The 27449-nt window shown below is 33.0% G+C and overlaps 2 protein-coding genes across 2 annotated transcripts in view; both read left to right on the plus strand.

Moving 5' to 3' along the window:
- The first annotated feature begins 961 nt into the window (after positions 1-961).
- LOC126736798 (uncharacterized) lies at positions 962-2717 on the plus strand. Its single transcript, XM_050441356.1, has 3 exons — positions 962-1061; positions 1137-1204; positions 1460-2717. Exons 1-3 carry the CDS (start codon positions 1018-1020, stop codon positions 2185-2187), a joined length of 840 nt encoding a protein of 279 aa, XP_050297313.1. The 5' UTR covers positions 962-1017; the 3' UTR covers positions 2188-2717.
- Positions 2718-15148: 12431 nt separating this feature from the next.
- LOC126736800 (DNA-directed RNA polymerases I, II, and III subunit RPABC3) overlaps positions 15149-27449 on the plus strand; it is a 222198-nt gene continuing 209897 nt past the window's right edge. Inside the window, exon 1 of the mRNA XM_050441359.1 lies at positions 15149-15328. Within this exon, the coding sequence (XP_050297316.1) occupies positions 15256-15328 (73 nt within the window). The 5' untranslated portion in view covers positions 15149-15255. The remainder of the gene's footprint in view (positions 15329-27449) is intronic.

Consider the following 27449-nt stretch of genomic DNA (forward strand, 5'->3'; position numbering starts at 1 on the left):
ACGCCTTGGATATAGGAATATTACGGCCAAACACATCATTCAGCAGACTAGAGATCTCTGCTGTGAAAGTCGGATCTTCAGAGGACTCGGACTTTAGGTTAAAAAGCATTAAATTGCAGTTACGTTTTTGCCTCTCCATAATTTCATGCAACACAACATTACTAGCATTTGATTGAGTAAGTGGTGGTTGTTGAGACTTGCCAGTGGAAGCCAATGGCATCTTAGATGAGATAACCTCCACCTGTAATGCATCCAACTTTGTCCTGATCCTTTCAAGTTCATCCAGTACAACAGGCAAATTAGATATTTTATACTTCAGCACTTCAACATCCCTTTCAAGTACTCCTACACGATCGATTAGTCCCAGTAGCTGCTTGACGCTGCCTAAGCATTCTTTACAGTAGAAGGGCATCGATCTCTTTCTTAACACCATTGCCCTAATTTCAGTGGCACTTAAGTCACTGCAGCTTTGACAGATCATGCTTCTTCAATGGTCGCAAGGGTAACCAAAAACCTCCCCATTTCTTTTAGGTTTTCTGGAAGTAACTGCAGTCTTGCACTTAGTACAAGAGCCAGAAATTGCGATATCGGTACCCTCGCCCAGCTCTACTCACACCACTAAGGCAAGTGGAAAACGCCACTTGATCATGGGAGAAAAAACTGTATCGATATTACAGCCCAACACTACTTAAGGTTTAATGCACAGAGAAAAATTAACACTAAAAATTATGTGGTTAGATGCACTCTTGATAAATGACACTGGTTTGTTTATGTTATTGTTGTAAAGTCGAAATTATACCCATTTGTAATGACGTAATTTTTGTTTATCTTTGTTTAGTATATTCCAAACAGCGCCGACAACAAACTTTTGAAAAAAATTGGTGTCTGATGATTATTCATCTTTTATATACTAGGTTATGTGAAATATCTGTCACTGTCAATCAAAAATATTACTTAAGAAGATGGATCAATAGTATAGGCTTCAAGTGGAAAAAATCAAATAACAGAAAATATTTGATGGACTTGCCAAATATTGTTCATAAAAGAATCAGTTTTTTAAGGTAGTATATCAAAAATAAAAATGTAGGTTCGGAAGGTTTTACTCTAGTTTTCATTGACGAGACGTGGATTTTTAGCAAGGGATCATTTCGTAGTAGCTGGCAAGATGACACCAAGCACACGGATTCAAGGAAAAACAGTGAAGGTAAAAATTATCTGGTTATCTTTTTAGATTTTTTTTTGAATAAAAACTATTGCCCTTGTAAGGGCCCTCTAACTTCATAATTTCATCTGTTTCATAGTTTCATATAATTTCTGTCTACGACAATATGAGATGAGGGAATTTAACTCCATATACTACTCGTATGTGCATAGAACATTACTTATTAATTATATTAAATTTATGTTCTGGAAGAATGCTTTCTAAAAGAAGAGAATTGAATTATCTTTTATTTTTAAGGTCATCGTTATATCGTGGTACACGCTGGAACCAAAGATGGCTTCATCAAGGGTGCAAGTTTAATATTCAAGAGAGGATTAAAGATGGAAGATTATCATGACAATATGAACAGGAAAAACTTTGAAAACTGGTTTGAAACTCAGCTGGTTCCAAATCTTCCCCCAAAGTCATTTATAATCATGGACAATGTAAGTTACCATTCTGGTTTATTAGAAGAAATCCCGAGAAAATCTTGGACAAAGCAGAGACTGACCGAATGGTTGAAGAAAAAGAATATTGGCTTTCCAGAAAAAGCCATGAAAGATAAAATATGGAGTATTGCATGCAGAAACTTCCCTAGTGAAAAAAAGTACTTCCTTGATGAATATGTTAAACCTTTAGCACATAAAATTTTGCGACTGCCACCATATCATTGCCAGTTTAATGCAATTGAAATGGTATGGTCGGAATGTAAACGAAAATATGATCAATATATTTCCAATTTTAAGGGGTCACCTTCAGAAGTTCTGACTACATGGGAAAGGGTAATAAACGAAATTTCTATAAATCATTGGCAAAAATATGTTTTTTATGCAGAAAAGGTAATTGAAAAGGCTTGGGAGGCAATACAAGTGTGTGATGTCTATGACATTCTGCCACTTGTGATTTCGACTGACGAAGACGACGATGACGAAGACAATATCTCTGATTTCAGTTCTGACTCTGACAATACTGACGAGATTGATTAATCTTTTTTTGATCTAGCAAATTTTATTTTATGATCGTCGTTTAAGTATTCAATCATATCGTTGCAATTTCATTAACTTGGTAATGCAATATGGCGTGTTTTATTTGAGTTTGTATGTTTTATTTTTTGGAATGGTATTTTCATTTTAATGCATTAACATATTCCTTCAAACAGCATTTTTTTTCATGAACAAGTAAATGAAATTGTCAGTATTTAAATTTTTCCCAGTGAGTTATATATTAATAATAGCTAAATAATTTTATACCATTATTCACAATTTTTGTAAGATCGGTTTTGTTATGTCTACTGCCGTATTCTACTTTTCAAATATGTTGTAGATTTGGTTTTTGCGGTCTTTTGCTTGGAAAATATATGAGCGGCGTAATCCTGATCTGATTTTATCCCATTCTTCTTTATATTTGCGATCGTTGTTGTGCTCAATTTTGTTGCATCTGCGGCTCGCTCTATCACATTCTCAATTTGAAGTGCAATTCCGTTTCGGACTTGTTGTTTATGTCCGATTATTTATGATTAATTGTAATAATATTTGTTAATTGTTGAGTTTGTTAATAATACAATAAATACTACAAGATTTTTTAAATTTTTTTAGGAATGAAAGTATATACACGAATAATAAAGAATATAAAAATATAATAATATGCTGCTAAAATAAATCATTTGTTAATTTCTGAACGTATAAAAATACATAGCAGACTATTAATTTCTGAAGGCGATGGTAAAGTTTCTAACCTAATATTGATTGGCAAAAATATCTACGCCATACGTTTTTTCTCACCTGGATGACGTAACTACAAATGGGTATAATTTCGACTTTAGGTTATGAAAACCCGGCAAGCCGTTCGTTAATAAAAATCGGCATATATTATCAGTTGTTCTGCATTACCAGAGCCACAGACACACCAGGGCCTCACCAAAATATTCTCGATTCGATCACCAACTTTTTTGTTTTTTTTTTCCAAATAGCAAGACGTATAAGAAACTTTAACTTTACCATCGCGATGTGTCGCGTGTGAATTATGCAATATCAAAACGTTATTTTCATTATGCTTTGCGTAGGTTTCACATGCATCGGAATTACTTTCAGGGTAAAATGCTAACTTTATGGATCTTCATAACACTAGTATTCCTCATTACTAGGGTTTCTAATGAAATGATCATTTCAGCAGCTATTTTTCTATAGTTCATAAGAAAAGTTGTCATTATATTTATGCTTAAAATCTTCATACATGTGTTTGATTTAGATGTCTATATTTGTGTTCTGTGTGTACGAGTATTTACGGTTTGGTGCACGTTTGCTGCGATAATGGGATATATTCGGTTGAAAAGAATTAATGTTAACTATAGTAACTCTATTAATTTTATTGGAAGCAGAATGCCCTTTTTTATTAGCATCAAGTTTTAATTTGAAAGGTAAGCTAACACTGATTTTTTAATGCAACCGCTAACGAAAAAGTTTTGTTTGTATAGTTATATTTTGGATATATAAGTATTTAACGGGATCACCTCTTTTTTTAACAAAATATATATAAAGGCAGATACTTGAAATTATGTTACATTTCGAAAATAACATTTTATGAAATCATGATAATTATCAATAATTATTTTCAAAGATATTATTAAAAATTTACAAAAATATTCACAATTGATCATGATAATTGAACTTAACATAAATTAAACTAATCCACGACACTGAAACCTGCATTGAGAGAGAGAAATGCCAGTGACGACATAACCAACACCATTCACCAATCTGAAAAAATCGACTCAAACGACTATTACACATATAGTTTCTTCGATGGTAAGGGATATGGAAAAGAACATTATTCATTGTATTTCGTTGTAACGTTGTTATTGAGGGATCTGTCGCTGTAGCAGGTAGAGAAGTGTCTAGCAAAGAGCAAACCTCTTTGCTAGACACTTCTAAAACATCATTACCCCCTGAGGCAGTAGAGATGCCCAGATTCATGATATTTGGCGTGTTATAAGTTGTTATTGTTGTAATTTATAAGTTGTTATTGGATCTAGATAAATTAAAACATTTTCAAAACTGAGGAGGATTAGAGTTTAACCGATTGTCCCGACCAACAATATAGTTTTTACGACTCTCACTAGCAACCTCTTTACATCTTAAACGATAATTACAAAATAGCAAATATGATTCATGACTTGTCTTTCTTAAACGGACAGTAATCTCACTTTGTTGCCCTGAGAAGTTGTTTTAGATCTTTTGAGAACCAAGAGGAATAAGTTAAGATAGTTCTATACTTTAAAGGCATATAGAGAGTATAGGCTTGTTCAATTACTTGATAAAAAGTTTCAGTTGCACTTAGTGATGTAAATGAAGAAACGTTCCCTTCGTGCTATGGCGAATATTCGTGCACGTTCGCGCCCGATAAATCGTTCGTGCGCGCAAGATAGATCGTTCTCTCGTGCGCGAACGTTCGCCAGAGAATTTTCAGCACGATTCCGTATTAGGCGCGCTTTATTTTACGCCGAACATTTAGTAGGTATTCGTTAGTCCATACTAAACGTCGAAATCGTTTGACGGTGAAGAGAGCGGGAATGCTAATTATATATTGCCTGTAACCTTAATCTGATGGCCAAAGAGTCCCAAAGACAAGGTGAATCAACGTCAATGGAGGTAAACCAACCTCAATCCTTGGATCCTTACACGTCTACACAGACAGCTTCTCCTCTGGGTGATCAGGTCCATGATTTATTATTCACATTAGAATCTGAGAATTCAGAAACTGATGAGTCCGCTGACGAAAAGAGCGGGGCCTACAGTGTTCACGATTTCGATTCCAATAGTAGCAATTGGGCCAGAAAGTTTCGATGGGCTTAACTACTCTTGATCTTGATATTGATCCACAATTAGAGTACCTGAGTTAAGTTAAAACTGTATTTTTGGTTTATTGCAGATTGCAGTTTTTTTTTAATATAAAGCTTTTTTTCGAGTTACTTTTTACTTCTTACATCATAAAACGTTTCTCATGTTATTTTCATATTACTTTACCTACTTTGTATTTGTATTCACATAGCATAGCACACAAACTATGCTCAGTTTTTAAGAATATAATATCAAACCTGATCGGTAACATAAATTCTTGTATATTCTTTAAAAACCCCTTTAGATATAATATTTGGTTATTTATGATGAATATTCTTATTCTATCCGGATTTATGAATATTATGATGTTAAGGTTTTTATAAAGTTAGAACAATAATTCAGTGTCGGTATTTTACAAAGCATTAGGAGAATATTGAGCATTTTTCTAGGCATTTTGAGAATTTTGAGCATTTTGAGAAAAAATCATGAAAAATAAGTTTTTGAATACTTTACCACATCCCTTATCCTTACCCACGCCAAAACATAAATTCTCAAGTTTTTTTCGTTTATGCTTGTTTATTCTCGTTCATGCTCGTTCGTGCTCAGGGAACATTCTTTTAAATTACGTGCTCGAAAATTTTACATCACTAGTTGCACTATCAATATTGTCATTTAAGAGTTCTTCTCATGGAACAGAAGAAGAAAAGTATTTAGTGCTCCATAGGCAGCATGCAAGAAGTCCTTAAATTGTTCCTGAAATTGTAAGTAAGGTCTCTCTCTGTTTATGGTAGGTCTTGTAGTTGAGAAAATCAGTAAAGATAGGATCTATAGCATTCTTCAACAGTGATGTCTTCAGTATTAGTGGCAAATATTAAATCCAAGAATCGGGGCTATTTGGCACCGTGATAACTTTTTTAAGTCTAATGTTAAAGTTTTCACAAATATTAACTGCCCGATATCCTCTAGGACATTGGGAATATTGGACTCTATTCTCACAATGCCATATTGCTAAAGGCGGGTTGTAGTCAGGAAATAAGTAAAGAGAACTACCTGGATAGATGTTTGAAATTGTTTCAGCCTCAGTGCAGTGACTGGCATACCATTCTTCTGGTGAATCCGGAGGGACATACATCTTATCTTATGTTCTTTATAATTATATAAAGAACTCATATCTCTATCAAACCGACAGATATTATAATTGAGAATTTGAATGTTAGCATTAAATATAATCCTTTATTAGCCAAGTCTCTATAATGATTATTATGTCATTGTTTGTGGTAGAGATGTTGGAGGCAAATTTGTGGAGTCTTGTTCTCATATCCTCAACATTGTGGCAGTTGAGATATATTTAAGACTTGATATATCTTAGACGTAACTATCTTTGGCTTACCATATAAATCATCACAAGATCTTTTTAACTTGATCCAAACGGCGCTAACTCGAGCACCATCTCCTTATGCATATTTTGTTGCATCTTGGTTTTATTAAAATTTACTAGATACCCAATAAGCCTCCGTTTATGCTTGATACGTATATACATATTTATGCTAACTACAGAATGACATATCTAAGAGCTGTCAAATGGTAAGCGAAGAGGTCTACATTTATTGGGACTCGCTTTTCGAGCCTCAATACCTTTTTAACATGATTCTCTTCAATTCCAGCTACATCCATGATGTGTTGCTATACATTTATCGTAGTCAAAGTCAAAAATAACTTTATTATTACGTAACATAATCTGCTGCTAACAAAGCATTATATAAAACCTTAAAGGTAGTTGACAACAACATTTTTTACAAAAATATAAAAATTTTAACAATTCTTACATACATAGAATATAGAACACACACCAAAGAAAAGGTAGTAAGAAGTCACATCACGCTACACAAAACTCTTCACTGTCAAAGAGTTGTATTTAAAAACTCGTTTAGAAAATAAAATGCTTTAGCAAGTGAGTTTCTTTATATTTTTTCTAAAACCTTTTTCACAATTTATTAGCCTTATATAAAGGAGTAGGTGGTTAAAAAGCCTTCTGCCCCCGTACACAATAGAGGATGCTTGATACGTATATACATATTTATGCTAACTACAGAATGGCATATCTAAGAGCTGTCAAATGGTAAGCGAAGAGGTCTACATTTATTGGGACTCGCTTTTCGAGCCTCAATACCTTTTTAACATGATTCTCTTCAATTCCAGCTACATCCATGATGTGTTGCTATACATTTATCGTAGTCAAAGTCAAAAATAACTTTATTATTACGTAACATAATCTGCTGTTAACAAAGCATTATATAAAACCTTAAAGGTAGTTGACAACAACATTTTTTACAAAAATATAAAAATTTTAACAACTCTTACATACATAGAATATAGAACACACCCAAAGAAAAGGTAGTAAGAAGTCACATCACGCTACACAAAACTCTTCACTGTCAAAGAGTTGTATTTAAAAACTCGTCTAGAGAATAAAATGCTTTAGCAAGTAAGTTTCTTTATATTTTTCCTAAAACGTTTTTCACAATTTATTAGCCTTATATAAAGGAGTAGGTGGTTAAAAAGCCTTCTGCCCCCGTACACAATAGAGGACTTAACCTGCTCACTTTTAGGCGCAGATTAAAGGGGGGGGGGCAAGCTGATGGCGATATTTTTTGTAGATAAATACTAAGAGCATACACCCCAAAACACACTACCATATCTCCGATGAGACTCAATAAGCGCATGGTAGGCAATATTAGCCACATCAAGTCCCAGAGAATGTGTTATTACTCTAATAGCATAACAGTTGGATGATAATTTCCCTATTAAAGAGGAGATATGATTTTCAAATTTTAATTGCTTATCAATTGTCAGACCCAAAAATTTGCATGTTTTTGAAGGACTTATTGTTTCATTTTGCAAAGTGACAGTTCCAAAGTTACATTTAAAATATTAGTGTTAGAAATATTAAAAGTTAATCTATTAGATTCACACTATGACTTTACAAGAATTAAATCTTCATCAACAATATTCTTTAACCTCTTGGTGTAAATGTCATGCCAAAGTATTGTTGTATCAAAGATAGTAAATTTGCCCCTAATTAGAATTTGAGAGATATCATTGACATATAGCAGGAACAATATTGGTCCAAGAACAGAACCCTGGGGTACACCCGCATCCATATCCAGACGGGATGACATATCATTATCAAAGAATACCCTTTGTGTTCTTCCAGATAGGTATGAACGAAACCACTCGAGAGCAACTCCTGTAAATCCATAGGTTCCTAGCTTCTGCAGCAGTATTCTGTGACTTACACAATCAAACGCCTTAGATAAGTCACAGAACACCGCCGCCGCATTCTCCCCAGCGTTCGACCCCATGTACAGACTCCAAAAAATTGAAAATAGCATCAGATGTACCCAGTTTCATCCGGAATCGAAATTGCTGATGGTTAAGAACATTATGCCGTTTCAGAAATTCCATCATCCTAGTTTTACCAATCTCTCTACAAGCTTGCCAAGCGTGGGAAGCATGGCTATGGGTCTGAAATTTGATGGGACATCATAGTTTCCACCCTTAAATAATGGTATAATCAAGGCATCTTTAAGTAAATGTGGAAAGGACCCACTTGAAAGTGAAACATTTATCACCTCATTCAAAGAATCAAGGGGAGCGGTAGCGCTATTAGGACATTTAGTGACAGCCCACCCCATCCAGAAGAGTTCTTATTTTTCATTGAGGATAGAGCTTCCATTATTTCTCTAGAATCTGTTGATCTAAAGAAAAATGTTTCAGGCACCTTAATGTTGGGTAAGTATGAGCGCGGATCTCTAACAGACTGAGGCAATAATATTAATAGATCCAAAGTAACACCCTGGAAAAAACGATTGAGTGTTTCGGCCGACACCGTCCTATTAGAAAAAGAAGGGTTCCCACGTTCACCTCGTCATTAACAATTTTCCAAGACTCTCTAGACTTATTTCTTGATTGGTTTATTTTACTTGAGTAGTATAAGTTTTTTGCCAGTTTCACTGTATCGCGATAAATTTTGCGATATCTATTAAAGTAGGATATGAATCTGGAGTTGTCTAGGGCAAACTTTCTTATGGAGTGCAAACACCGAAGATTTTTACCAGAAATTAAAAGACCCCTGCTATACCAGAGTCTTCTCTTTTTTTCCCTAATTATCATCATGAGGAAAGTTGACTCAAAAACATCCACTAAAGTTGAATGGAAATTCTTAAAAGGATCACCTTGTCAAGTATGATACCATTCCAGTCTATTGAATTACAACATTCTTTAAATTTACAGAATTTTTTTCTAGTGAGCAACCTTTTTTTTTTCTTGAGGTACACTTTTTTTCACTTAGAAGAAAATAACATAATACGGCCTCATGATCAGACAACCCAGCATTTACAATTCTACATGCAACCTGCGTTTCACAGAGCGTAGAGCAAACATAATCTAAAAGTGATGCTGAATTAGCAGTGATGCGAGTAGGTTGATCTACATGCAAACTTAAATTAAAAGATTTCAGCACTCTATATATCGACAAATAATTGTTAGAGTTATTGCAGTCTAAATAATTTACATTAATGCCACCTGTCAATATTAGTGATGCATTTACCGATATTTGGCTTAAAATGTACAAATTTAATTGTTTAGAAAAAACAATACAAAATTCAAAAGTTTTTTTTCCAGGAGATACTCAAACTTGGTTGCATCAACAAAGCTATATCTTCCTAAAAACTTATTCTCTATTAATATCAAAGACATGATTATACTGAGAACGGGAATAGATGGATGCGAGAGCATAACTTTCTATAAAAAAAGGTTTACCTTGTTTGAGCTAATATTCGGTCAAAACAACAATGACAGGGTTATTTTCACATGCTAAAAATAAAGAGAGTTCATCAGATTTATTTCTGACTGACTGAATATTTAAAAGGGCTAAAGCAAAATGGACTCCGACTGAGTTTGGCTGTTTTGTTATGTTCCAGATGTCCACTATTCCATGTTATATGCATACAAGGTATAGTTTTTGATACTATTTTTAAGGCAGAGTAAGTGGTAGATATATATAATGATAAAATATTACACAGTGATTTCGGTGATAGCCGATGTGATGGCCCTTCAAAAGCATTAGTGATAACTCTCACAGATAGGTTTTTATTTCTTATAAATGAATTGATGTATTTAAGAGTCTTAAAATAGAAGCGATTGTGACTGAAATTATACGTAATACACAAGATAATATTAGTACTCTTTCCTATAAACAACAGATTATTTAGACTAGACAATGTGACCTGCGTAAAACTTAAATTAAGACATACAACTACATTATGTTTACTATTATAATTAATAACATTACCAAAAAGGTCCTTACTTAGTCTGTGAAAAGGAGCACCAGTCATTACTTTTCCTGATACATCATAGCCTGACAATTCCCTGAGAATCGATGATAGACGTCTGGCACTAGAGTCTCCATAAATAAAAATTATGGATTTCTTAGGTAAAGAGAGGCGTTTTTTATTTGTATAGGAGTAGCTATGTTCATATGGAGATGGTTCTTTTGACTTGACAGAGTTATTTGTTGGCTACACCATATACATAGAGTTGGTATGTGGTTCAACGTCATCAGAGTCTTTGATTACCATTGGAGTCTTAGAGATTTTAAAAGACTGTATATCATTTCTAAGGGAAGCTATTTCACAAGAGTAAGTCAATTTTATCCTATAACCTAGCAGCTTCAGACTCCTTACTTTTAAAAATAATGTAATTACAAGCCCCAGAATTCCGGCCCTGAAATTCCCTTAGCATTTCTTCTGAATTAATTTGAACTGTTGTAGGTGCAGGTAAGTTGTGGTCCCGACAATTTTGTTGCTGCAGATTGTCAATTCCATATTTCAAAGAAGAAATCTCTATTGTAAGCAATGTTATTTCATTTAAAATGGAGTTTTTATAATGGAGTTTTTTCAAGGATTCCTTACAACTGTTGCAGAAGAATATAAGTGCTCTTTGTTTCTGCAATTGCATTGCTCTGATTTCAGTAGGAGTCATAATAGTGCATGATTTAATGTTGTGAAAAGCTGCCTTGCAGCAATCACAAAAAATAAATTTCTCATCATCCCTAATTTTAGTTTGACATTTTAAGCAGACCCCATTTTTTAGATGTTGCGAAAAAATAGGCAATCTGGCAACGTGGCGACTATTACGTGGAAGGTCGAAGGGTTTGCAGGTTAGATGTTTTTCAGTCTTGCTAGATGTACGATAATTATCGATTTCGTACGATAAAACCAATGCTTGTACAATGTACGATAGTACTTATGCGATAATGCCACTTTGTACGATAATTTTGACTAAATTTTATTTATTTTTTTTAATTCAAAAAAATAATTAAACCCTACTTCATATAATAGTAATATTTTGTTACCAATATTTTATTTAGTCACAAACATACTATAGTATTAAGTAGGAATTTATATAAGTCTTCTGCGCATTAATAAGTGTTTGTGGTTGCCTATCTAATGGATGACACATATTACAAAATATATGAACGGTTATGGGCGGCGCGGCGCCGTACACAACTAGAGTATATCGAATCGTAATCGGGGATAAATTACTTACAGCTTACAGTTTACCTGCATCTTTTACACGTGATTGTGGTAACTATGAGCGGTTGTGTAAAGCTAGGTGTCGTCCTTGTAATTAAGAGCTTACTGCAAAACTAACCGTTATTAAAAATCATGCTAAATCATCAAAGCATGTTCAACTTAAAAAGCTTTTCCAAAGATGACAATAACCTCTTTGTTTAATAAACCTGAGAGTTCTTTGCAAACTCAGAGCAAAGTGGCCGAAATTAAAATAAGAGGATTTTTGACATAGCACAATATCTCTTTTAATTCAGCTGATCATTTAACAAATCTAATTAAAAGTTGTTTTCCTGACTCGAAAATGTCACTAGGAAGATTTAAAGCGACTCAAGTTTCATAAAATGTTTTTGGTGCCTGTGCCGAACAAGAAATAATCTCTTATTTAAAGGGCTCCAAATTCAGTCTGATTATTTATGAATCTACTGACACTTCATCAGTTAAAACTTTATGTATATGCGTAAGATTTTTCCATCCTAAAATCTGTAAAGTTGATACTCTTTTCTGGAAACTTTTGCAAATTTTCTCTGGGGATGAACCTGAGAAAGCGGATCAAGGTGCTACTAGCCAGAGGCTATATGAGGAAATAATAACACTCCTATCGCAAAATGGTATTCCTCTTAAAAATATGATTGGTTTTGCATCGGACGGCTGTAATACCATGTTTGGTAGTAAAAACTCGGTGGCAAGCAAATTAGCTAACGATATCCCGGGATTAATGCTTCAGAAATGTGCATGCCATTCTTTGCATTTATGCGCAAGTGAAGCGTGTAAAAATTTATTCCGAATGTGTGAAGATTTGGCCAGAAATAATTACGGTTTTTTAAAAACAGCGCTAAGCGACAGGCAATGTTCAGAGAATTTCAGGACTTTTGTAATACTGAACCACACAAGATACTTAGACCAGCCCAAACTCGTAGGTTGTCATTACCGCAGGTGGTTAAGCGGATCCTAGAACGGTGGGAACCTTTAAAATTGTTTTTCACTTCAAATTACCTGGAACATCGTCTTATATTCAGCGAGGAAATAAATATTGCTCTTAATAAATTCGAGATAAAAATATTTTATATTTTTTTGGAATGGGTTCTACCTAAATTTGTCGACCTTAACAAATATTTTCAGAGTGAAAAAGTGGTAATTTTAAATTTACACAGTAAGATGGTTACGTATTACAAAGATTTTTTATCAGCTTTTATGGAACAAAACTATATCAATAAAACAGACATTGGTAAAATTGACCCAACTGATGATGCACATTTCCTTCGAATAACAAATATGTATTTGGGTATTGGGGTTCTTCAGAATATAGATTCTTTAGAGGAACCTGCTAAAATTGATTTTCTTCAACGCTGTCGTAATTTAATTACTTACTTTTTAATTACTGCTTGTCTAGAAATAAAAAAAAGGGTATAATTTCAAAGATCCTGTGCTAAGTAAGTTGCCCATCTTAACTTTAGATAGTATCAAAAAGGGCAATGAGACCACACTTTTACCGCTGATGAAATCTTTACCTCAAATTTGTGAACTTCAAAACGCACAAATGTGCACCAAATATGCTGTCACCTGTCACTACCGCATTTAAGTGCCAGTTGTGAAAGGCAATTTTCAAAGGTGAATTTGATAAAAACTAAGGCAAGAAATAGAATAATAACGGATACGTTAAATGGTCATATGTTATTTTCCCAGAAAGTTCATCTAGAACAAAACTGTTTTAGATTTAATCCTAGTGAAAAAATGTTGAGAAGTATGACGTCAGCCACACTTTATCAGAATAAAGCTGCGACAAAAGAGAAAGAAACTAACGCAGAATCTGAAGACGATGACATAATTTTTGATGAATGTTAACCATATTTTAATTCAAATTTTGTAATATTTAGGAAATAAATACATTTAAGAATATTTTCAGAATTTTTTTCCTCTTAAACTTTCGACTTCAAAGTATAAATATCGACGTTCAGTACGATCATGTACGATAATTTTAAACAGGCAATGCGATTATTTTCTTTATGACATCTAACAACACTGATGTTTTTATTTTGTTCAAAGCTGGTTGAAATTGCCCCAAGTTTTTCCCCTTTAGAAAAACAAGCAAAGTTTTTCCCCTTTAGAAAAACTTAGGGAATCACACGGCTTTTTATAATTTTTGGGTCAGAACAACAATTTACAGCAGAAAACGCAGAAGATAAAATGCGATAAACACACAGCGTTGCTGCTCTGGTATTTATAAAAATAGTAAATGGAGTACATTTTAAACATTTGTTATAAAAGTTTTTTGACGAAAATAGATTTTAAGTTTATGTTAAATAGAAAAAGTGTATTTTAATTATCTTGAAAACGTTAAATCACATAAAGTTAAAATTTTGGAGCCTTGTATTATTTGATACGCTCTTTAAAAATGCGCAGTAAAAATTAGGGTTGCTATTAAAAATAATCATAGACGACCTCAGAAAAAAGAGCGCAACTTAAAATATTAATTGACGAGCCCGAGGATTTTCTAGAGAAAAAATCTATAAGAACTACTAAATTTATTCTGAACAAAACTATTTACTTTTCAAATCCAACCAATAGAAAATTATCCGCAATTCGCGCGCTTATGAACTGGGTCTTAGTGCAGCAACATTCGCTCACGGCAGGTTGAACAACTTAACAAAAGGTTTGTTCTCACTGCAAATTTCTTACAAGTTTGAAACTGTTTCCAAACCGTTCTTGATGCGCATGTGTAAAATATTACAACTTCTGATCGATTTGAAACCGTCTGTGCGAACATCAAATACGGGTTGAGTCGAGAAGAAAAATAACCTCACTTTTTTATGCCAGTGGGAAATGGGAAAATAAATAAAACATAAACAAAACAAAAATTATACTACAACCTTGAAATAGCTGTATATTATTAATAGAGTTTAAGATTGTGTGATTATTTGCTATTTCAAGACTTACTCTAAAATGCTCGAGAAATTCTATTCTATTAAATCGGGACACAGTTTCATGAAAATAGTTTTGATTTTTGGGCTTTATCCGTTCTTCAATTAAATCTTCTTTAAAAGTCTGTGTCGGAATCAACATAATTCTGATCAGATTCTTTCAACGATTCAAAATCACTTGTTTCCTTAATGTTTATTTTTAGACTAATCCAACAATATAAAATACAATTTTCAAAACGAATATCAAGGACTATACAAAACGACAAAATACAAACAACAATTTAGAGGTTATGTTCATATTCCGAAGATCGGCGTTGACTGGCTACACGAATTCTCTGACACTTTGCTTGAAATAAATCCGAAAACAAGTCTGACTATCAGATGACGATTAGAAAATTGTGTAAGAACATCAAACTTTTGATTTGAAACCGATCAGAAGTTCCTGTGCGAACGCATTTTACTCTATTGCGCATGTGTATTTGTCGAAAACTTGTTTCTTACTGCTGTGAGAACAAACCTATTGTTGGGTTGGTGACTCTGCCGCCTTCTGTAGGTGTCAAATGTCTTGTCAAAAGTCAAAACAACCCAGGCCGGGGGTAAAATCGAAAAAGTTGTGAAATACTGTTTTTCCAATACGATTTGCGCATTTTCTCAGTTTTTCCGCAATGGCAGGAGTCCTGTTTGAAGATATTTTTAATGTGAAAGATATAGACCCAGAGGGAAAGAAGTTCGACCGCGGTAAGTACATTTTATATTTGTTTTCCCGCTTACAACTGCGTAGTTATAAAAGTAAGGTTAGGCTCTGTTGTTATAAAATTTAACGTCTTAACCCAGTTTCCTCCTTTACCCTATATTCAACATTGAACCTATTTTTTATTACATTGTTTTTTAAATCTCACTTTTATTTCTTAACTTATAAATGATTCAGTGATTGTTCAATGTTCAAATCTATGCAAGGGTTGTATTTTTGGCTTATTGACTTTGAATGTAATCTGAATTATAAGTAGTATATTAATAATAATATCATAATTCTAAATAATAATAACATTAATAATATATATCTCTTAAACTACCTATAAAAAAACAATATTTTGATTTTCATTATACATTTTGTTATACATTTTCAATCTTTTTACTCAAGCTTTAATGATCCAATATAGGTGGGGTTGGCTCTAGCCTTCTTCTTGGAAGTGTGGGAGGGATTTTCCCCCCTATATTTTTCTTAATTGTTTCCCTCTCAGATGAGAAGGTTGAGCTATTTTGGTGTGTGAAGAAGGGAGACGTGGGAAGACCCTATTCATTTTCCTGATGCTATTTCTGGGAAATAAAGGACACAAATAACTGTGGAATTAAGACTTAAATAAGAGATTTTTTTAGAGAAAAATGTGTGTTCAGTTATATTCTCAGAGATGCTGTGATAATGATCATTTGTTAAGAATTTTCGATAGACTGTTTCTAAGTAAAAGAAGAAATAAAATAATTCTGTGCACCCTTTTTAAAATTTGATAGGTTGGACTTATCATTGAAAAAATGATATCTATGGGTTGCCATCATAACACATGATTCTTGAAAGATGCAAGAAATATTGGCTTCATCAGAGATTAAAAAAGTTGTGTCATCCACATAGAGATAAAACAAAGAATCAGCATGAGAAATAGGCCCTAAAATGGAACTCCATGTTTCAATTTCCTAGACTCTGTGACTCGCACCCCTTAAGCAACAAACTGACTTTAATTAATAATTTCTATGATCTTGTTTAGCTGAACATGTAAAATATTACATGGGAAACCAGCCATGAAACTATTTGATATCACTACAATCATCAAAATAATTTCAGTATCATTTACTGTATTTCAATAACTATTAAATCTAGAATAGCCTTACATAAAAGCAGTATTAAGAATTATGAGAAATAATTAGCACTATACAAATGAATCCCTACACAAACCTAAACACAACAAAACCCTTGGCAAGCTTACAGCAGCTTAATGACATATTAGCTAGCAGGCCTCATAATTTATAATGACCTGCCTGGTTTCTCTAGAAATAATTATTCCAAAAAAAATAAAAATTCAAATTCAAGACCTAATTTTGGAGACATAATTATAAAAGAAATTCTGTATATTCTTTTACTTAAGACTTTTCTGTTATATGTATTATAATTAAGATTAAAAATTATAGTTAAGGATAAGTACACACAGATTTTTAAAATCCATTGTGTTGATTAGTAGTTCAATATAAGCAATTTTTTATTATTAAAGTAGTTGAAGTCCAAATTTTACATTACTAAGCAAATAATTTTATATAAAAATTATTTAGCGATCTGTCAAATATTTATTACCTATTATTAAAAAATATAGTTAATACCCTTTTCACTTTATATAGGCATAAAATGGTGAAGGTGTTGGACCACCTCTACCATGCCTGGAAATTATCGGATTTTCTTATATTATTTATTTATTTATTTACAGAAGTAGATGAGTTAATTAATTAAAGCCTCTATGAAAAAATATTTTTTTTTTTTTTTTTTTTTTTTTTTTTTTTTTTGGGGTCGGTGGAGAAATTCTTTATGAACACTGGTTACGCGGCGCCGCCCCCAGTAGTGTGGGACTCAGTGTCGAATCTGTATCGTCCTATACCCACTAAAACTCCACCGCTGGATGGTGCCTTGTGGCTCCCTACACTGCGGTCTGCTAAGAAGCAGTCCTATTGTGTCCCATATGTTTGGTCCCACAGGTTCAATTCTGTAGCTTCAAGGAAGTCCAGGATTGTGCCCAGTGGTAGATTTCTTATACCCTCTGGTGCGGGTTTCAAATAATATCCTTTAACTGCCCCTTAAAAGATGTAATCCTAGAGTCAAAAAAGCTTATCTGTCCTGACAGACCATTAGCACTTTGAGCCATTCGTGTAATTGGCTTATTAATACCATAATTGGTATGGTGGAATGGGACTGAAAATATTTCTGATTGTATATTCAATCTGGAAGGCACCCTAAGTTTAAAAAGAGACAATAACTCGGGACAATCTATAGTAGCATTTAAAACCTTAAACATTATGCATAAAACATAAGTTGAGTAATGTTCTTCATGACTCTAATGTGGGTAAGTTCAGGTTATCCCTGACCCACTGATAGTAATACTCCTGTCTCCTGTAACCACATCTAAAAGCAGCCACCCTTAAAAATTTATTTTGAGTTTTTTCAATCTGCTCAATGTAGCAGTTATGACGGGGACCACACAATTGAGCCATACTCCAAGATGGGCCTAACAAGAGAGCAATAAAGTAATCTAAAAGTAAACAAAGACAAATCAGTTGTAGATCGTTGGATAAAACCCAGCATTTTCATTGCCCTACCAGTCACCTGATTTTTTTTTTTTCCAAGTACTTTATTGTCGAAAATTTGGTACATGTACACGAATTTTATTGACAAAGCTTCAGAAAATAAATACAATCAAATCAGATTTTACAAAACAAATATAAAAAATGTATACAACATATAAAATGCCTAAAAAAAAAAAAATGCAAGAGAAAAATGTTACAAACAAAATCTTTATAAAACAAAATATATGCATGTAGACAAAGGTAGCAGAGATAAAGGGACACATAAAGGTATGTTCAAAATTAAAATAAACAGATTAAAAGCTTAGCATCTACTACACAACATCCTCAGCCTTAAAAAAATCTTCAATCGAATAAAAGGCTTTTAGAAGCAAATATGACTTCAGTTTACAACGAAACTGGCGCAAAGACTGAACACTTCTTAATTCCACGCTAATGTGATTATAAATCATTAAACCGCGATATATAAATGAATCTTTGATAGATGTAAAATGAGGAATAGGAAGGGGAATATTATTAATCTGTCTGGTAGGATAACTGTGATGTCGGATTGGAAAACTGTTCTTATTTTTGAATATTAAACATGCAGTTTCCAAAATAAATAATGATGGTAGGGTCAAAATACGGCTCTCTTTGAAAAGATTACCACAATACATTCTAGAATGGGCCTTAAATAAACTTCTGACAGCCCTCTTTTGCAGCACAAAAACAGACTGAAACAGATAATTTGAACATGCACCCCAAAATGGAAGAGCATACCTTAAATGCAACTCGAACAAAGCAAAGTACACATCACAAGCAACATCTCTCCCCAGTTCATGAACGGTTGCTCTAACAGAGAAGCAGCCAGAAGCAAGTTTTTTATTTAACTTTATTATATGGTCAGAAAACTTTAAATCTTTATCAATGACTAAACCAAGAAACGCAGAATTGTCTACCATGTCCAATGCGTTCTCACCAAAATCAAGACTCTCAGCTTGAAAATTGAAACCAATAATATGGGACTTTGACATATTTAAGCAAAGTTGATTGGAATCACACCATTGCTTCAATTTCAGGAGATCGGCTGCAACATCTCTGACAAGCTGCTTGGGATCTTAGTGCAAAAAATCTCCCTGGGAGTAGTGGGGCTGAGGTAAAATGAGTTTCCACTAGTGGTAGGTAAAAATTTGAGAGGGTCATAAGTGGAAGAGAGACCCTTTGTGAGGTTATCAGCAACCGAACAAAAGTACTTATTCAATATGCACTGATTGATGTGACTTTGATTGAATTTCATTGAAAAGACAACCTGGAGTCAATAAATATTCCTAAGTCAGAAACCTCTGTCTTTGACACCAATTGGTACACTATTTATTTTATAAAGAAAAGCAATAGGGTTTCTTTGCTTAGAAAAAGTAATCTTGACATTCTATTCAAGTGGTACCAACCAAAGAACAAATTAAGGTCTTTTTGCAGGAGCACAGCATCGGAAAGGGATGTGATAGGCCTAAATAGCTTCACATCATCAGCAAACATTAGCACACGACAATTTTCAAGTTTCCAAACTAAATCAATCAAAAAGAGGCAAAACAAAACAGGGCCTGAGTGAGAGCCCTGTGGCACCCCAGATGGCACCAAAATTTCAGAGGAACATGTACCTCCAAGATTAACAATGTGGGTTCTATCTCTGATGAATCCCGAGATCCACTGAAGAAGAGGCCCCACAATACCTAAAACGCTAAGCTTCTGCAAGAGTACCCCATGGTTAACCCTATCAAAAGCCTTGGAAAAATCTGTATATATTCAAGTATATATGGGTATATATTCAAGTATATATGGGTATATATCTGTATATAAGTCAACCTGAAGTCCCTTCTCCAAGCAGCAGTAGAGGTAGTTGACATACAGCACCAAATTAGCATCAGTAGATACGCCTTTTATAAATCCAAATTGCTTAGGATTAAATAAAGATTTAAAACTCCATGCAATCCTATGACTGACCAGGCAGTCAAGCAGCTTTGGCAACTCAGATTGGTTACACACAGCCCGATAATTGGAAATTTCATTTCTACTACCAGATTTAAAAATGGGTTTTAGAAAACTTCTCTTCCAGAGAGTGGGATAAGAACCAGTACCTAGAGATTTGTTAAAAATGAACAGTATTGGTTTTGTAAGAACACAAACACATTTCTTTAGGAAGAATGCCGGAATCCCATCTGGTCCAGTGCAGAGAGATACTAATCCTGTTATTGTATGTCATTCTGGAGGGAAAGCTAAAGCCAGTTCTTTTATTTCGAATATATGACCAGAAGTACCTCGGATTGCTAGTGAAATTCATTTCCACCTTATTAATATATTGTTGATAGCACAACTCTCTTAAGTACTCTTAAATTCATCATATTCCTGCTGTTGACCACTAATTTTAAACTTTTTGTGATTTTTTTTCTTTCTTATGATAAACTGCGAAGCTCTGAAGAAAACCAACATGGAAAAGAAGACATTTTGTACCTCTTTAGAGGAATAAACCTTTGCATTGAGGAGTAGATCACATTATAGAAAATTGAAACTATGACATCAATAGATGTCTCTCCCAAAAACAATTGATTCCAGTCTATCCCAGCAAGACAATCGTTAATTGCCAGGTAATCTCCCTTAGCAAAATCATAAAAATATTCCTCATATATCATATCATCAGAATTTTCTGCACAACAAAGGTCAAAACTAATTGCTGTATGGTGCAAGCTATTCTCAAAAATCTTGTCTATTGCACGTTCAACACTAATTAAATCTGAGCTTCTAAATACAAGATCCAAGGCAACCCCGTTGGTATTTAAAACCTCATTTACCTGAAAAAAGTTATAGAAGCTAAAGCAGTTGGCCAGAGAAAGCAGAGACTCTCTGCCATTCTCCAGACAACCACCAACCACCAAACCAAGATCATCATTCTCCCATCTAGCATGTGGTAAATTGTAATCACCTGCCAAGACAAACAAACTACTTATATACATGTTGATGATATGAATATCTACTATATACATGTTCAACGGATTCACAATGGCTTAAATAGGCTTGAAGTGGAGGCAGCAATATACAAACAGTCAGTCACTTAAGTAGACATTTTCTTGTAAAATAAAATCCAATATATTAAAAATTGAGGTGTCATTATTTAAATCATTTTGGTAACATTTTGTAAAAACATGTGAGTTCCTCTAACATTTAAGGTGCAGGATTTGACTGGTCCCATAAATACTGTTATCAGACGGCTAATGATCTTGCAAATAGTTTGAAAACAAAAGGGGAAAATAGGGACAAACTTTGCAAGAAAATCCTGGACCTTCGATTTTTTGAGATTGATTTTTTGAGTTTGAATTGTTCCTATCATTTTCAAAATTGAGAGATAGCCCATTGCTAAATTTGTGAATGAACATGTTAGTTATATTTATTACTGTAGTTGTCAACTTATAGTAAAATCATATGAAAAGGCAGATTTAAAAAAAAAAAAATTGAGCATTCTACATTCTCTAAATTAATAATATCTATGCGATTAGTTACATAATGTATGGATGTAATGAGGTAATTCAAAATACATATACCTTATTTATGTATGGAGTTCTTTAACAGTATAACTCTATTTTACAAATGTTACCAACAATAATAGATAATTAATTTAGGAAACAAGTTTAAGGAAACATTTAAAGGAATTCATTCAAGAAAAATATAACACCCATCTGTCTGTTCGATAGAAAGATCGTTCGGAGAAGAACGGAAGCACCTGGTATATGACAGGCCTAAGGCACCCATAGATGAGCTCTCTGCCTCACCAAACAATTACTAAATTTAAAGAAACGCGAAATTCCGTCTGTGATAGGTCTTTTAACTAACCGGACAAAATATTGCAGACAAATATTCGCACTAGGTTTTTTTATTTGGCCAATACTTACAGTTTATCAAGCGACATAAAATGTCTCACATCACAGCACCTCATTGACTTTTCCAAGGCTATTGGCAACCTTTGGTGGGGAGTGACAGACCCATTAGAAGACCTATGTCCACAACAACCCTCTTGGCCAACAACTGTCCCAGAATTCATTAATCACAGGTATTAACTATAAACGATAAACTATATATGAAGCTAGGTCATCATAATGCAGATATTAAAATCCCTATTATTAAAAAACAAATATAGGTATACATCTAAAACCAGATATGAAGGTAATACCTCTGTTCGCGTAATCGGATTTTTAATAGTACAGAATGAAAATTTTAAAAGTTTTATTCTGTACCATGAATACGGGAATTCCCAAAACAACCGCCGCATATTCAAGCCGCATATTCAAGACCAGGTCGAGCCATGGATGAATCTAATAATTCAAGTATTATTTGTTTTGTTATTAGTAATATTTGCAGATGATGCCAAACTTTTTAGAAGTATTGAGTCTTTCAATAATGCTGCTCTTCGACAGAAGGATCCTTAATCATTTTTTTATTGGTGTGATTTTAACAGGATGTCACTTAAAATTAATAAATGCTATAAAATTACCTTTTCAAGACTATAGAGAAAACCTAGAAATTTTATATACTTTATTAAAAAAACAGCAGACATCTCAACAGAACTTCGGTTCTCCTGCTAACATGGAATCAATGAAATTGAAGATCATGCAGAGTGGGCGAACAATCTAATGGTTTATGGTGTTCCTGAGTCTGGAAGTAGCAGTATGGAAGAAAGAATTGATAATGACAATGTTGTACTCGCCCCCATCTTAAAAAATGTTGGCATCGCACAGGATGATGTTTTAAAGGCTTTACGAGTAGGGCAAGCTTCCGAAGGAAAGAATAGGCCAATTAAAGTGGTAACTAAACACTCAAATTTGGTAAAGAATGCAATGAAAAGGCGAAATATACTTGATGGTATCATAAGAATAGGCTATGATAAAACAAAGCTGCAGCAAGAACAGTTTAAAGCTGTCCTATCTGAGCTACGCGGCAGTGAACAAGAAGGAGAGACTGATTTAATTATTAAATTCATAAATGGTTCTCCATCTCTTACCAAAAAGCACTACCAAAAAACCGAACACATTAACCTCCATATCTATTTATTTTCAGAATCTGGGTGGCATGGGTACTAAACTTGATCAACTTCGTGGTGCAATATTGCAATGAGATTATGATGTCATTATTTTAATTGAGACTTGGCTAAATCAACATTACTCAGACAATGAATTAGCTAATTCTGAATATCAGATTTTTAGGCTAGATCGCAATTCCTTAACTAGTACTAAACAATGGGGTGGTGGAGTATTAATGTTAGTACACAATAAATTTAAAGCCAAACAACTCAAGACTGATATCTTAAATGTGGAGCGCATTTTTGTTCAAGTGGATTATAGTGAGCTATCTAATATTTTGGTTGTGTTTACATTCCTCCAAATTCTTCAGAAGAAGTCTACCATGCCCATTGCTCAGCAGTTACTTATTAAGGACAATTTTCCCAATATACCTGTATTTCTATTTGGAGATTACAATTTACCCTTAGCCACTTGGAATTACTCAATTGAAGAGGGTCTGTTAGTTGAATGTGCACTGACCTATCAAGCCAAATTAGTTTGTGAATCATTTTCTTATCTGAATATGGTACAATCTAACATTTTTCCAAACAATCATGGTGTATTTTTGGATCTGATTTTCAACAGTATTGACGAATGCCATAAAATATCTGTTCAACAAGCTTTAGACTATAATAGACGCTAATTGAATATGGATCTCTAATTTGGTACCCAATTTATAGTAGTTTTGCAATACACTCTCATACAGCCTAAGATTCTTAATAGCACTTTCCAAAAGTATATCATACAACTTTGACAATTTTGTATGTTTACTTATCATAGCCAAGATGTTTAATTTTAATGGAATGTTTATCAGTTCTACCTTTTCTAAGAAAAAAAACACCATGACAATCTTACCAATTGTGAACACCACTAGAAAACATACTTTTATCCAAAATAACCACTGAAGAATGACTTTTGGGCTCTATGATAAAACTGTCCCTAGTTGCCCTTTTTATTAGACTAATATCGACCGCATCCAGCTTTAAAATTTGATCATTTTTCTTTTTTCTTTCTGATCCTTCATAGTTGGTTTCTTGGAAAATTTCACCAAAAGCTGGATCACCTGTTAAACCTATAATGCCACTTTCGCTATCGCTTGTTACTAAGAGAATATTCAGTTTTGGTATAGTAAAGGCCATCACTCCTGAAATATGATGATAATTATGCTTAAATGTACTATTTAAATAATGTATTTACCTGATGCAATAGACTTTCTTAATTCGGTAAAACTATCGGCAATACTTTGCTCATTTTCTAAATTTCTAAATTTACTATTATTCCCTTAGCAAAAATAAGAGAAATTCTTTCCATAAAATTCTTATATAACCTTATTCATAACAAGATTGACTGTCCCACCCTTTTGGCTGCTTTAAATTTTCGGGTACCAAGAATAAACTAGGCATTTTAGATTGTCTTATGTAAATCCCGCTAGGACTAATATTTTGTTTAAATCCCCTATTAATATAATGTGTCAGAATTATATTAATAATAATTTACATGAGCGGTTCGATATTTTTGTTGACAGCTTAAGGTCCATTATAGAAAGTATAGAGTAAATAGGTGATGCAGTCTTTCTAGTATGTATATAGATAGTCTGTTTAAGTACATAGAATCTTAAGCATTTTGATTTTTCAGTTTTATACATATTTTGGTAATTAAAAAAAAAAAAATCCTGTAATTGGGTAACAAATAAATGACTCTTTTCTTTAGACAATCTTCTTCCAAACAAGTTTCACCATATAGCCACAATTTGTGATATTAAGGTTAGTGATAGGATTGAAAGGTTAGATTATAGTACAACTTATTTTGATTTTAAAAATGCTGATTTTGTAAGTTTGAATGATTATTTTTCTTTAGTGGACTGGATTAGTATTTTTGATGATTCAGATATCGATAATTCAGTGAATAACTTTTATGAAGTCATTTTATATGCAATCTCACTCTATGTACTCCAAAAAATATATAAACCTTCCAGGTTTCCTCGTTGGTTTTCCCCAGAATTAAGGAATCTTATTTTATCAAAAAAGACTGCTTATGCTAAATTCAAAAGAACAGATCTTACATTGGTACCTTATATGAGTCAATTCAATCTGACACCACACAATTTTAGAATCATATTAACTCCCTTAATAAAAGTCATGGTATCCCAAATGCTATGCATTTAAATTGTATTTCAGCAGATTCAGGGGAGGATATTGCAAAGTTATTTTCTACCTATTTTTCTAGTATTTATCACTCTGATGAGGTTGATCTCTATTTTTTTTTACTCAATTGGGGAAAAATATATATTTTTGTATTCATTTTTTTTTTGGCCAAGGTTAGTTTGTGCTTAATTTTTCTGGAAATTTTATCTTATTTGTATATCTTGGGCTGCTACATATTAATATACATTTAGATAGATATATTGTTGATTTATAGAAAATTTGGATATTTAATACTCAGATTAAGTTCATTATATATCTTATTCATATATTTGTTGATGGCAGAATAATTATATACATTTATGGTTAGGATATAATTTATTTTGTAATTTTGTTTGAATGGGGACATCTTGTAAATAAATAAATACTTAAGAGTCTGAATGGACTCCAAATTATAATTTAAGAGCCACATTAATTGTGTAACAAATAGGCAGCTTAAAGGTGCTTGCTTTCATTCAGAGGACAAATGTTGACTTGTCTATGTTTACTTTTAGAATGCTTTATTGCTCCCTTGCTACACCAATTTTGGGGTATGGGTCAGTTGTTGGTTCCCATCTTACAATTGTTACATTGAGCAGCTCGAACAAGTCCAGAATAAATTTTGAAAATTGGTGCATTTAGAAGTGATGGTGTCTGATAATTCACAGACACCTTTTGTAGTGCTATTTCACGACACTAACTATGACATAAATGAACCATGTACGCAACTGGTGCTTGACTCTAAATTTAGCACTTTTAAACAAAATCTTCTTCAATCATAGTCTTGCTACTAATTTGTGGCTGTGTTAAATCATTTACTTTGCTTACTATGATTTTAAGTGATATGATATATAGTTTTTATATTCAGTGATATGGAGTGTGATATTTTTCACTAAACTTAGATATAATATGTTATATTTTTATGATTACTATGTAAATGAATTCCGTTGATAAATAACTAAATGAATTTGTTTAAATAACTGAAATATTATTGAAGGTAAGTTTTTTGAGTACATTTAAATCATTCATTTTACCAACCCGTTGCAGTTTGAAATTTATAAATTTTATTATTGAGTTTGGATTTTAATATCTCTGCATGTCTTGGTCTTGATTGGTTTTAAGTTTTAATCCTGTATAAAGGATAGTATACGAAAACAAAACAAACCAATGGAATAAAAAAACTACATATTTCTTATTTCCGAGGCTTGCTTGATAGCAGACCTTAGAAAACAATTACTTTTTAATTTAATCATTCAATAGTTAATTATTATTATTTTGGCGACGAAGACAGGAAGGAGTAATGAAAATTCTGAATCTTTCGTATTTTTTAATATAAATTCTATTTTTTGATTATGATATATGATATGCCTTTCCATTTAATTTTCTAATAAAAAATTGAAAAACAGTTTTTCAAATAACGGCCTTTAGCGGGTAACGAGTTTATAAAATTCCGGATGTCGCTAATAGGTAAATTAAGCTAAACCAAAATGTAGAATTAGAATATTAAAATTATCGACATATATTTGTGTTATTTATTATATTTCCAAAATAATTGCGAGTTTTTATATTTAAAGCACTATTTTTTTACTTTCAATTAAAGTTATGTAATTTAAATAAAAAGTTAATGCTAACAGCTTAGAAAATTCACGAAGAGTTGCAAAACTTATATTGGCTTATATTGGTATAATCTGCCGGATAGCCCATTTCTTCAAACCGTCCACCGCCCTTTTTTCTGGATTATTACAGCTTTTATCTATATAATTAAATGTTTATTAAATGTAGTTAATACCACATACATGTCATCACACAATCAGTGTATGTGGTTGTGTCTTGTGACATGCAGTCAAGGTCTGATGATGCTTTCTTAAAAGCAAAACATGTAACCAACCTAAATAAGATTCAAATAGCTTACCATTCGAGTATCACATAAAAAATTAGCATTGGAGCTAGGCTTACAAATGACCTTAATTGAATCAAAATGCTTTGAGAATTACCATTTTTAAGAGAAGTATAATTATTCGATGTAGATTTGGCATCAGATAATGTTAAGTAATTTTTTAGATAGATAACTCTGAACGTGGCGATATACATCCTGTCAAATGTCTATCCCAAATTTCTCAATAAAAGAAAAGATTTCATTATTCATCAAAATATATTTGTCTTCAAAGTAGCACCCTTCCGAGGCAATACACTTATGCCAATCCATCATTCATTCACTTTTTATAGGTCGCGGCTAGGGTAAACTTCAGGTCTTTC

Source organism: Anthonomus grandis, chromosome 5 (assembly GCF_022605725.1).
Source record: "Anthonomus grandis grandis chromosome 5, icAntGran1.3, whole genome shotgun sequence".
Classification (NCBI taxonomy): domain Eukaryota; kingdom Metazoa; phylum Arthropoda; class Insecta; order Coleoptera; family Curculionidae; genus Anthonomus; species Anthonomus grandis.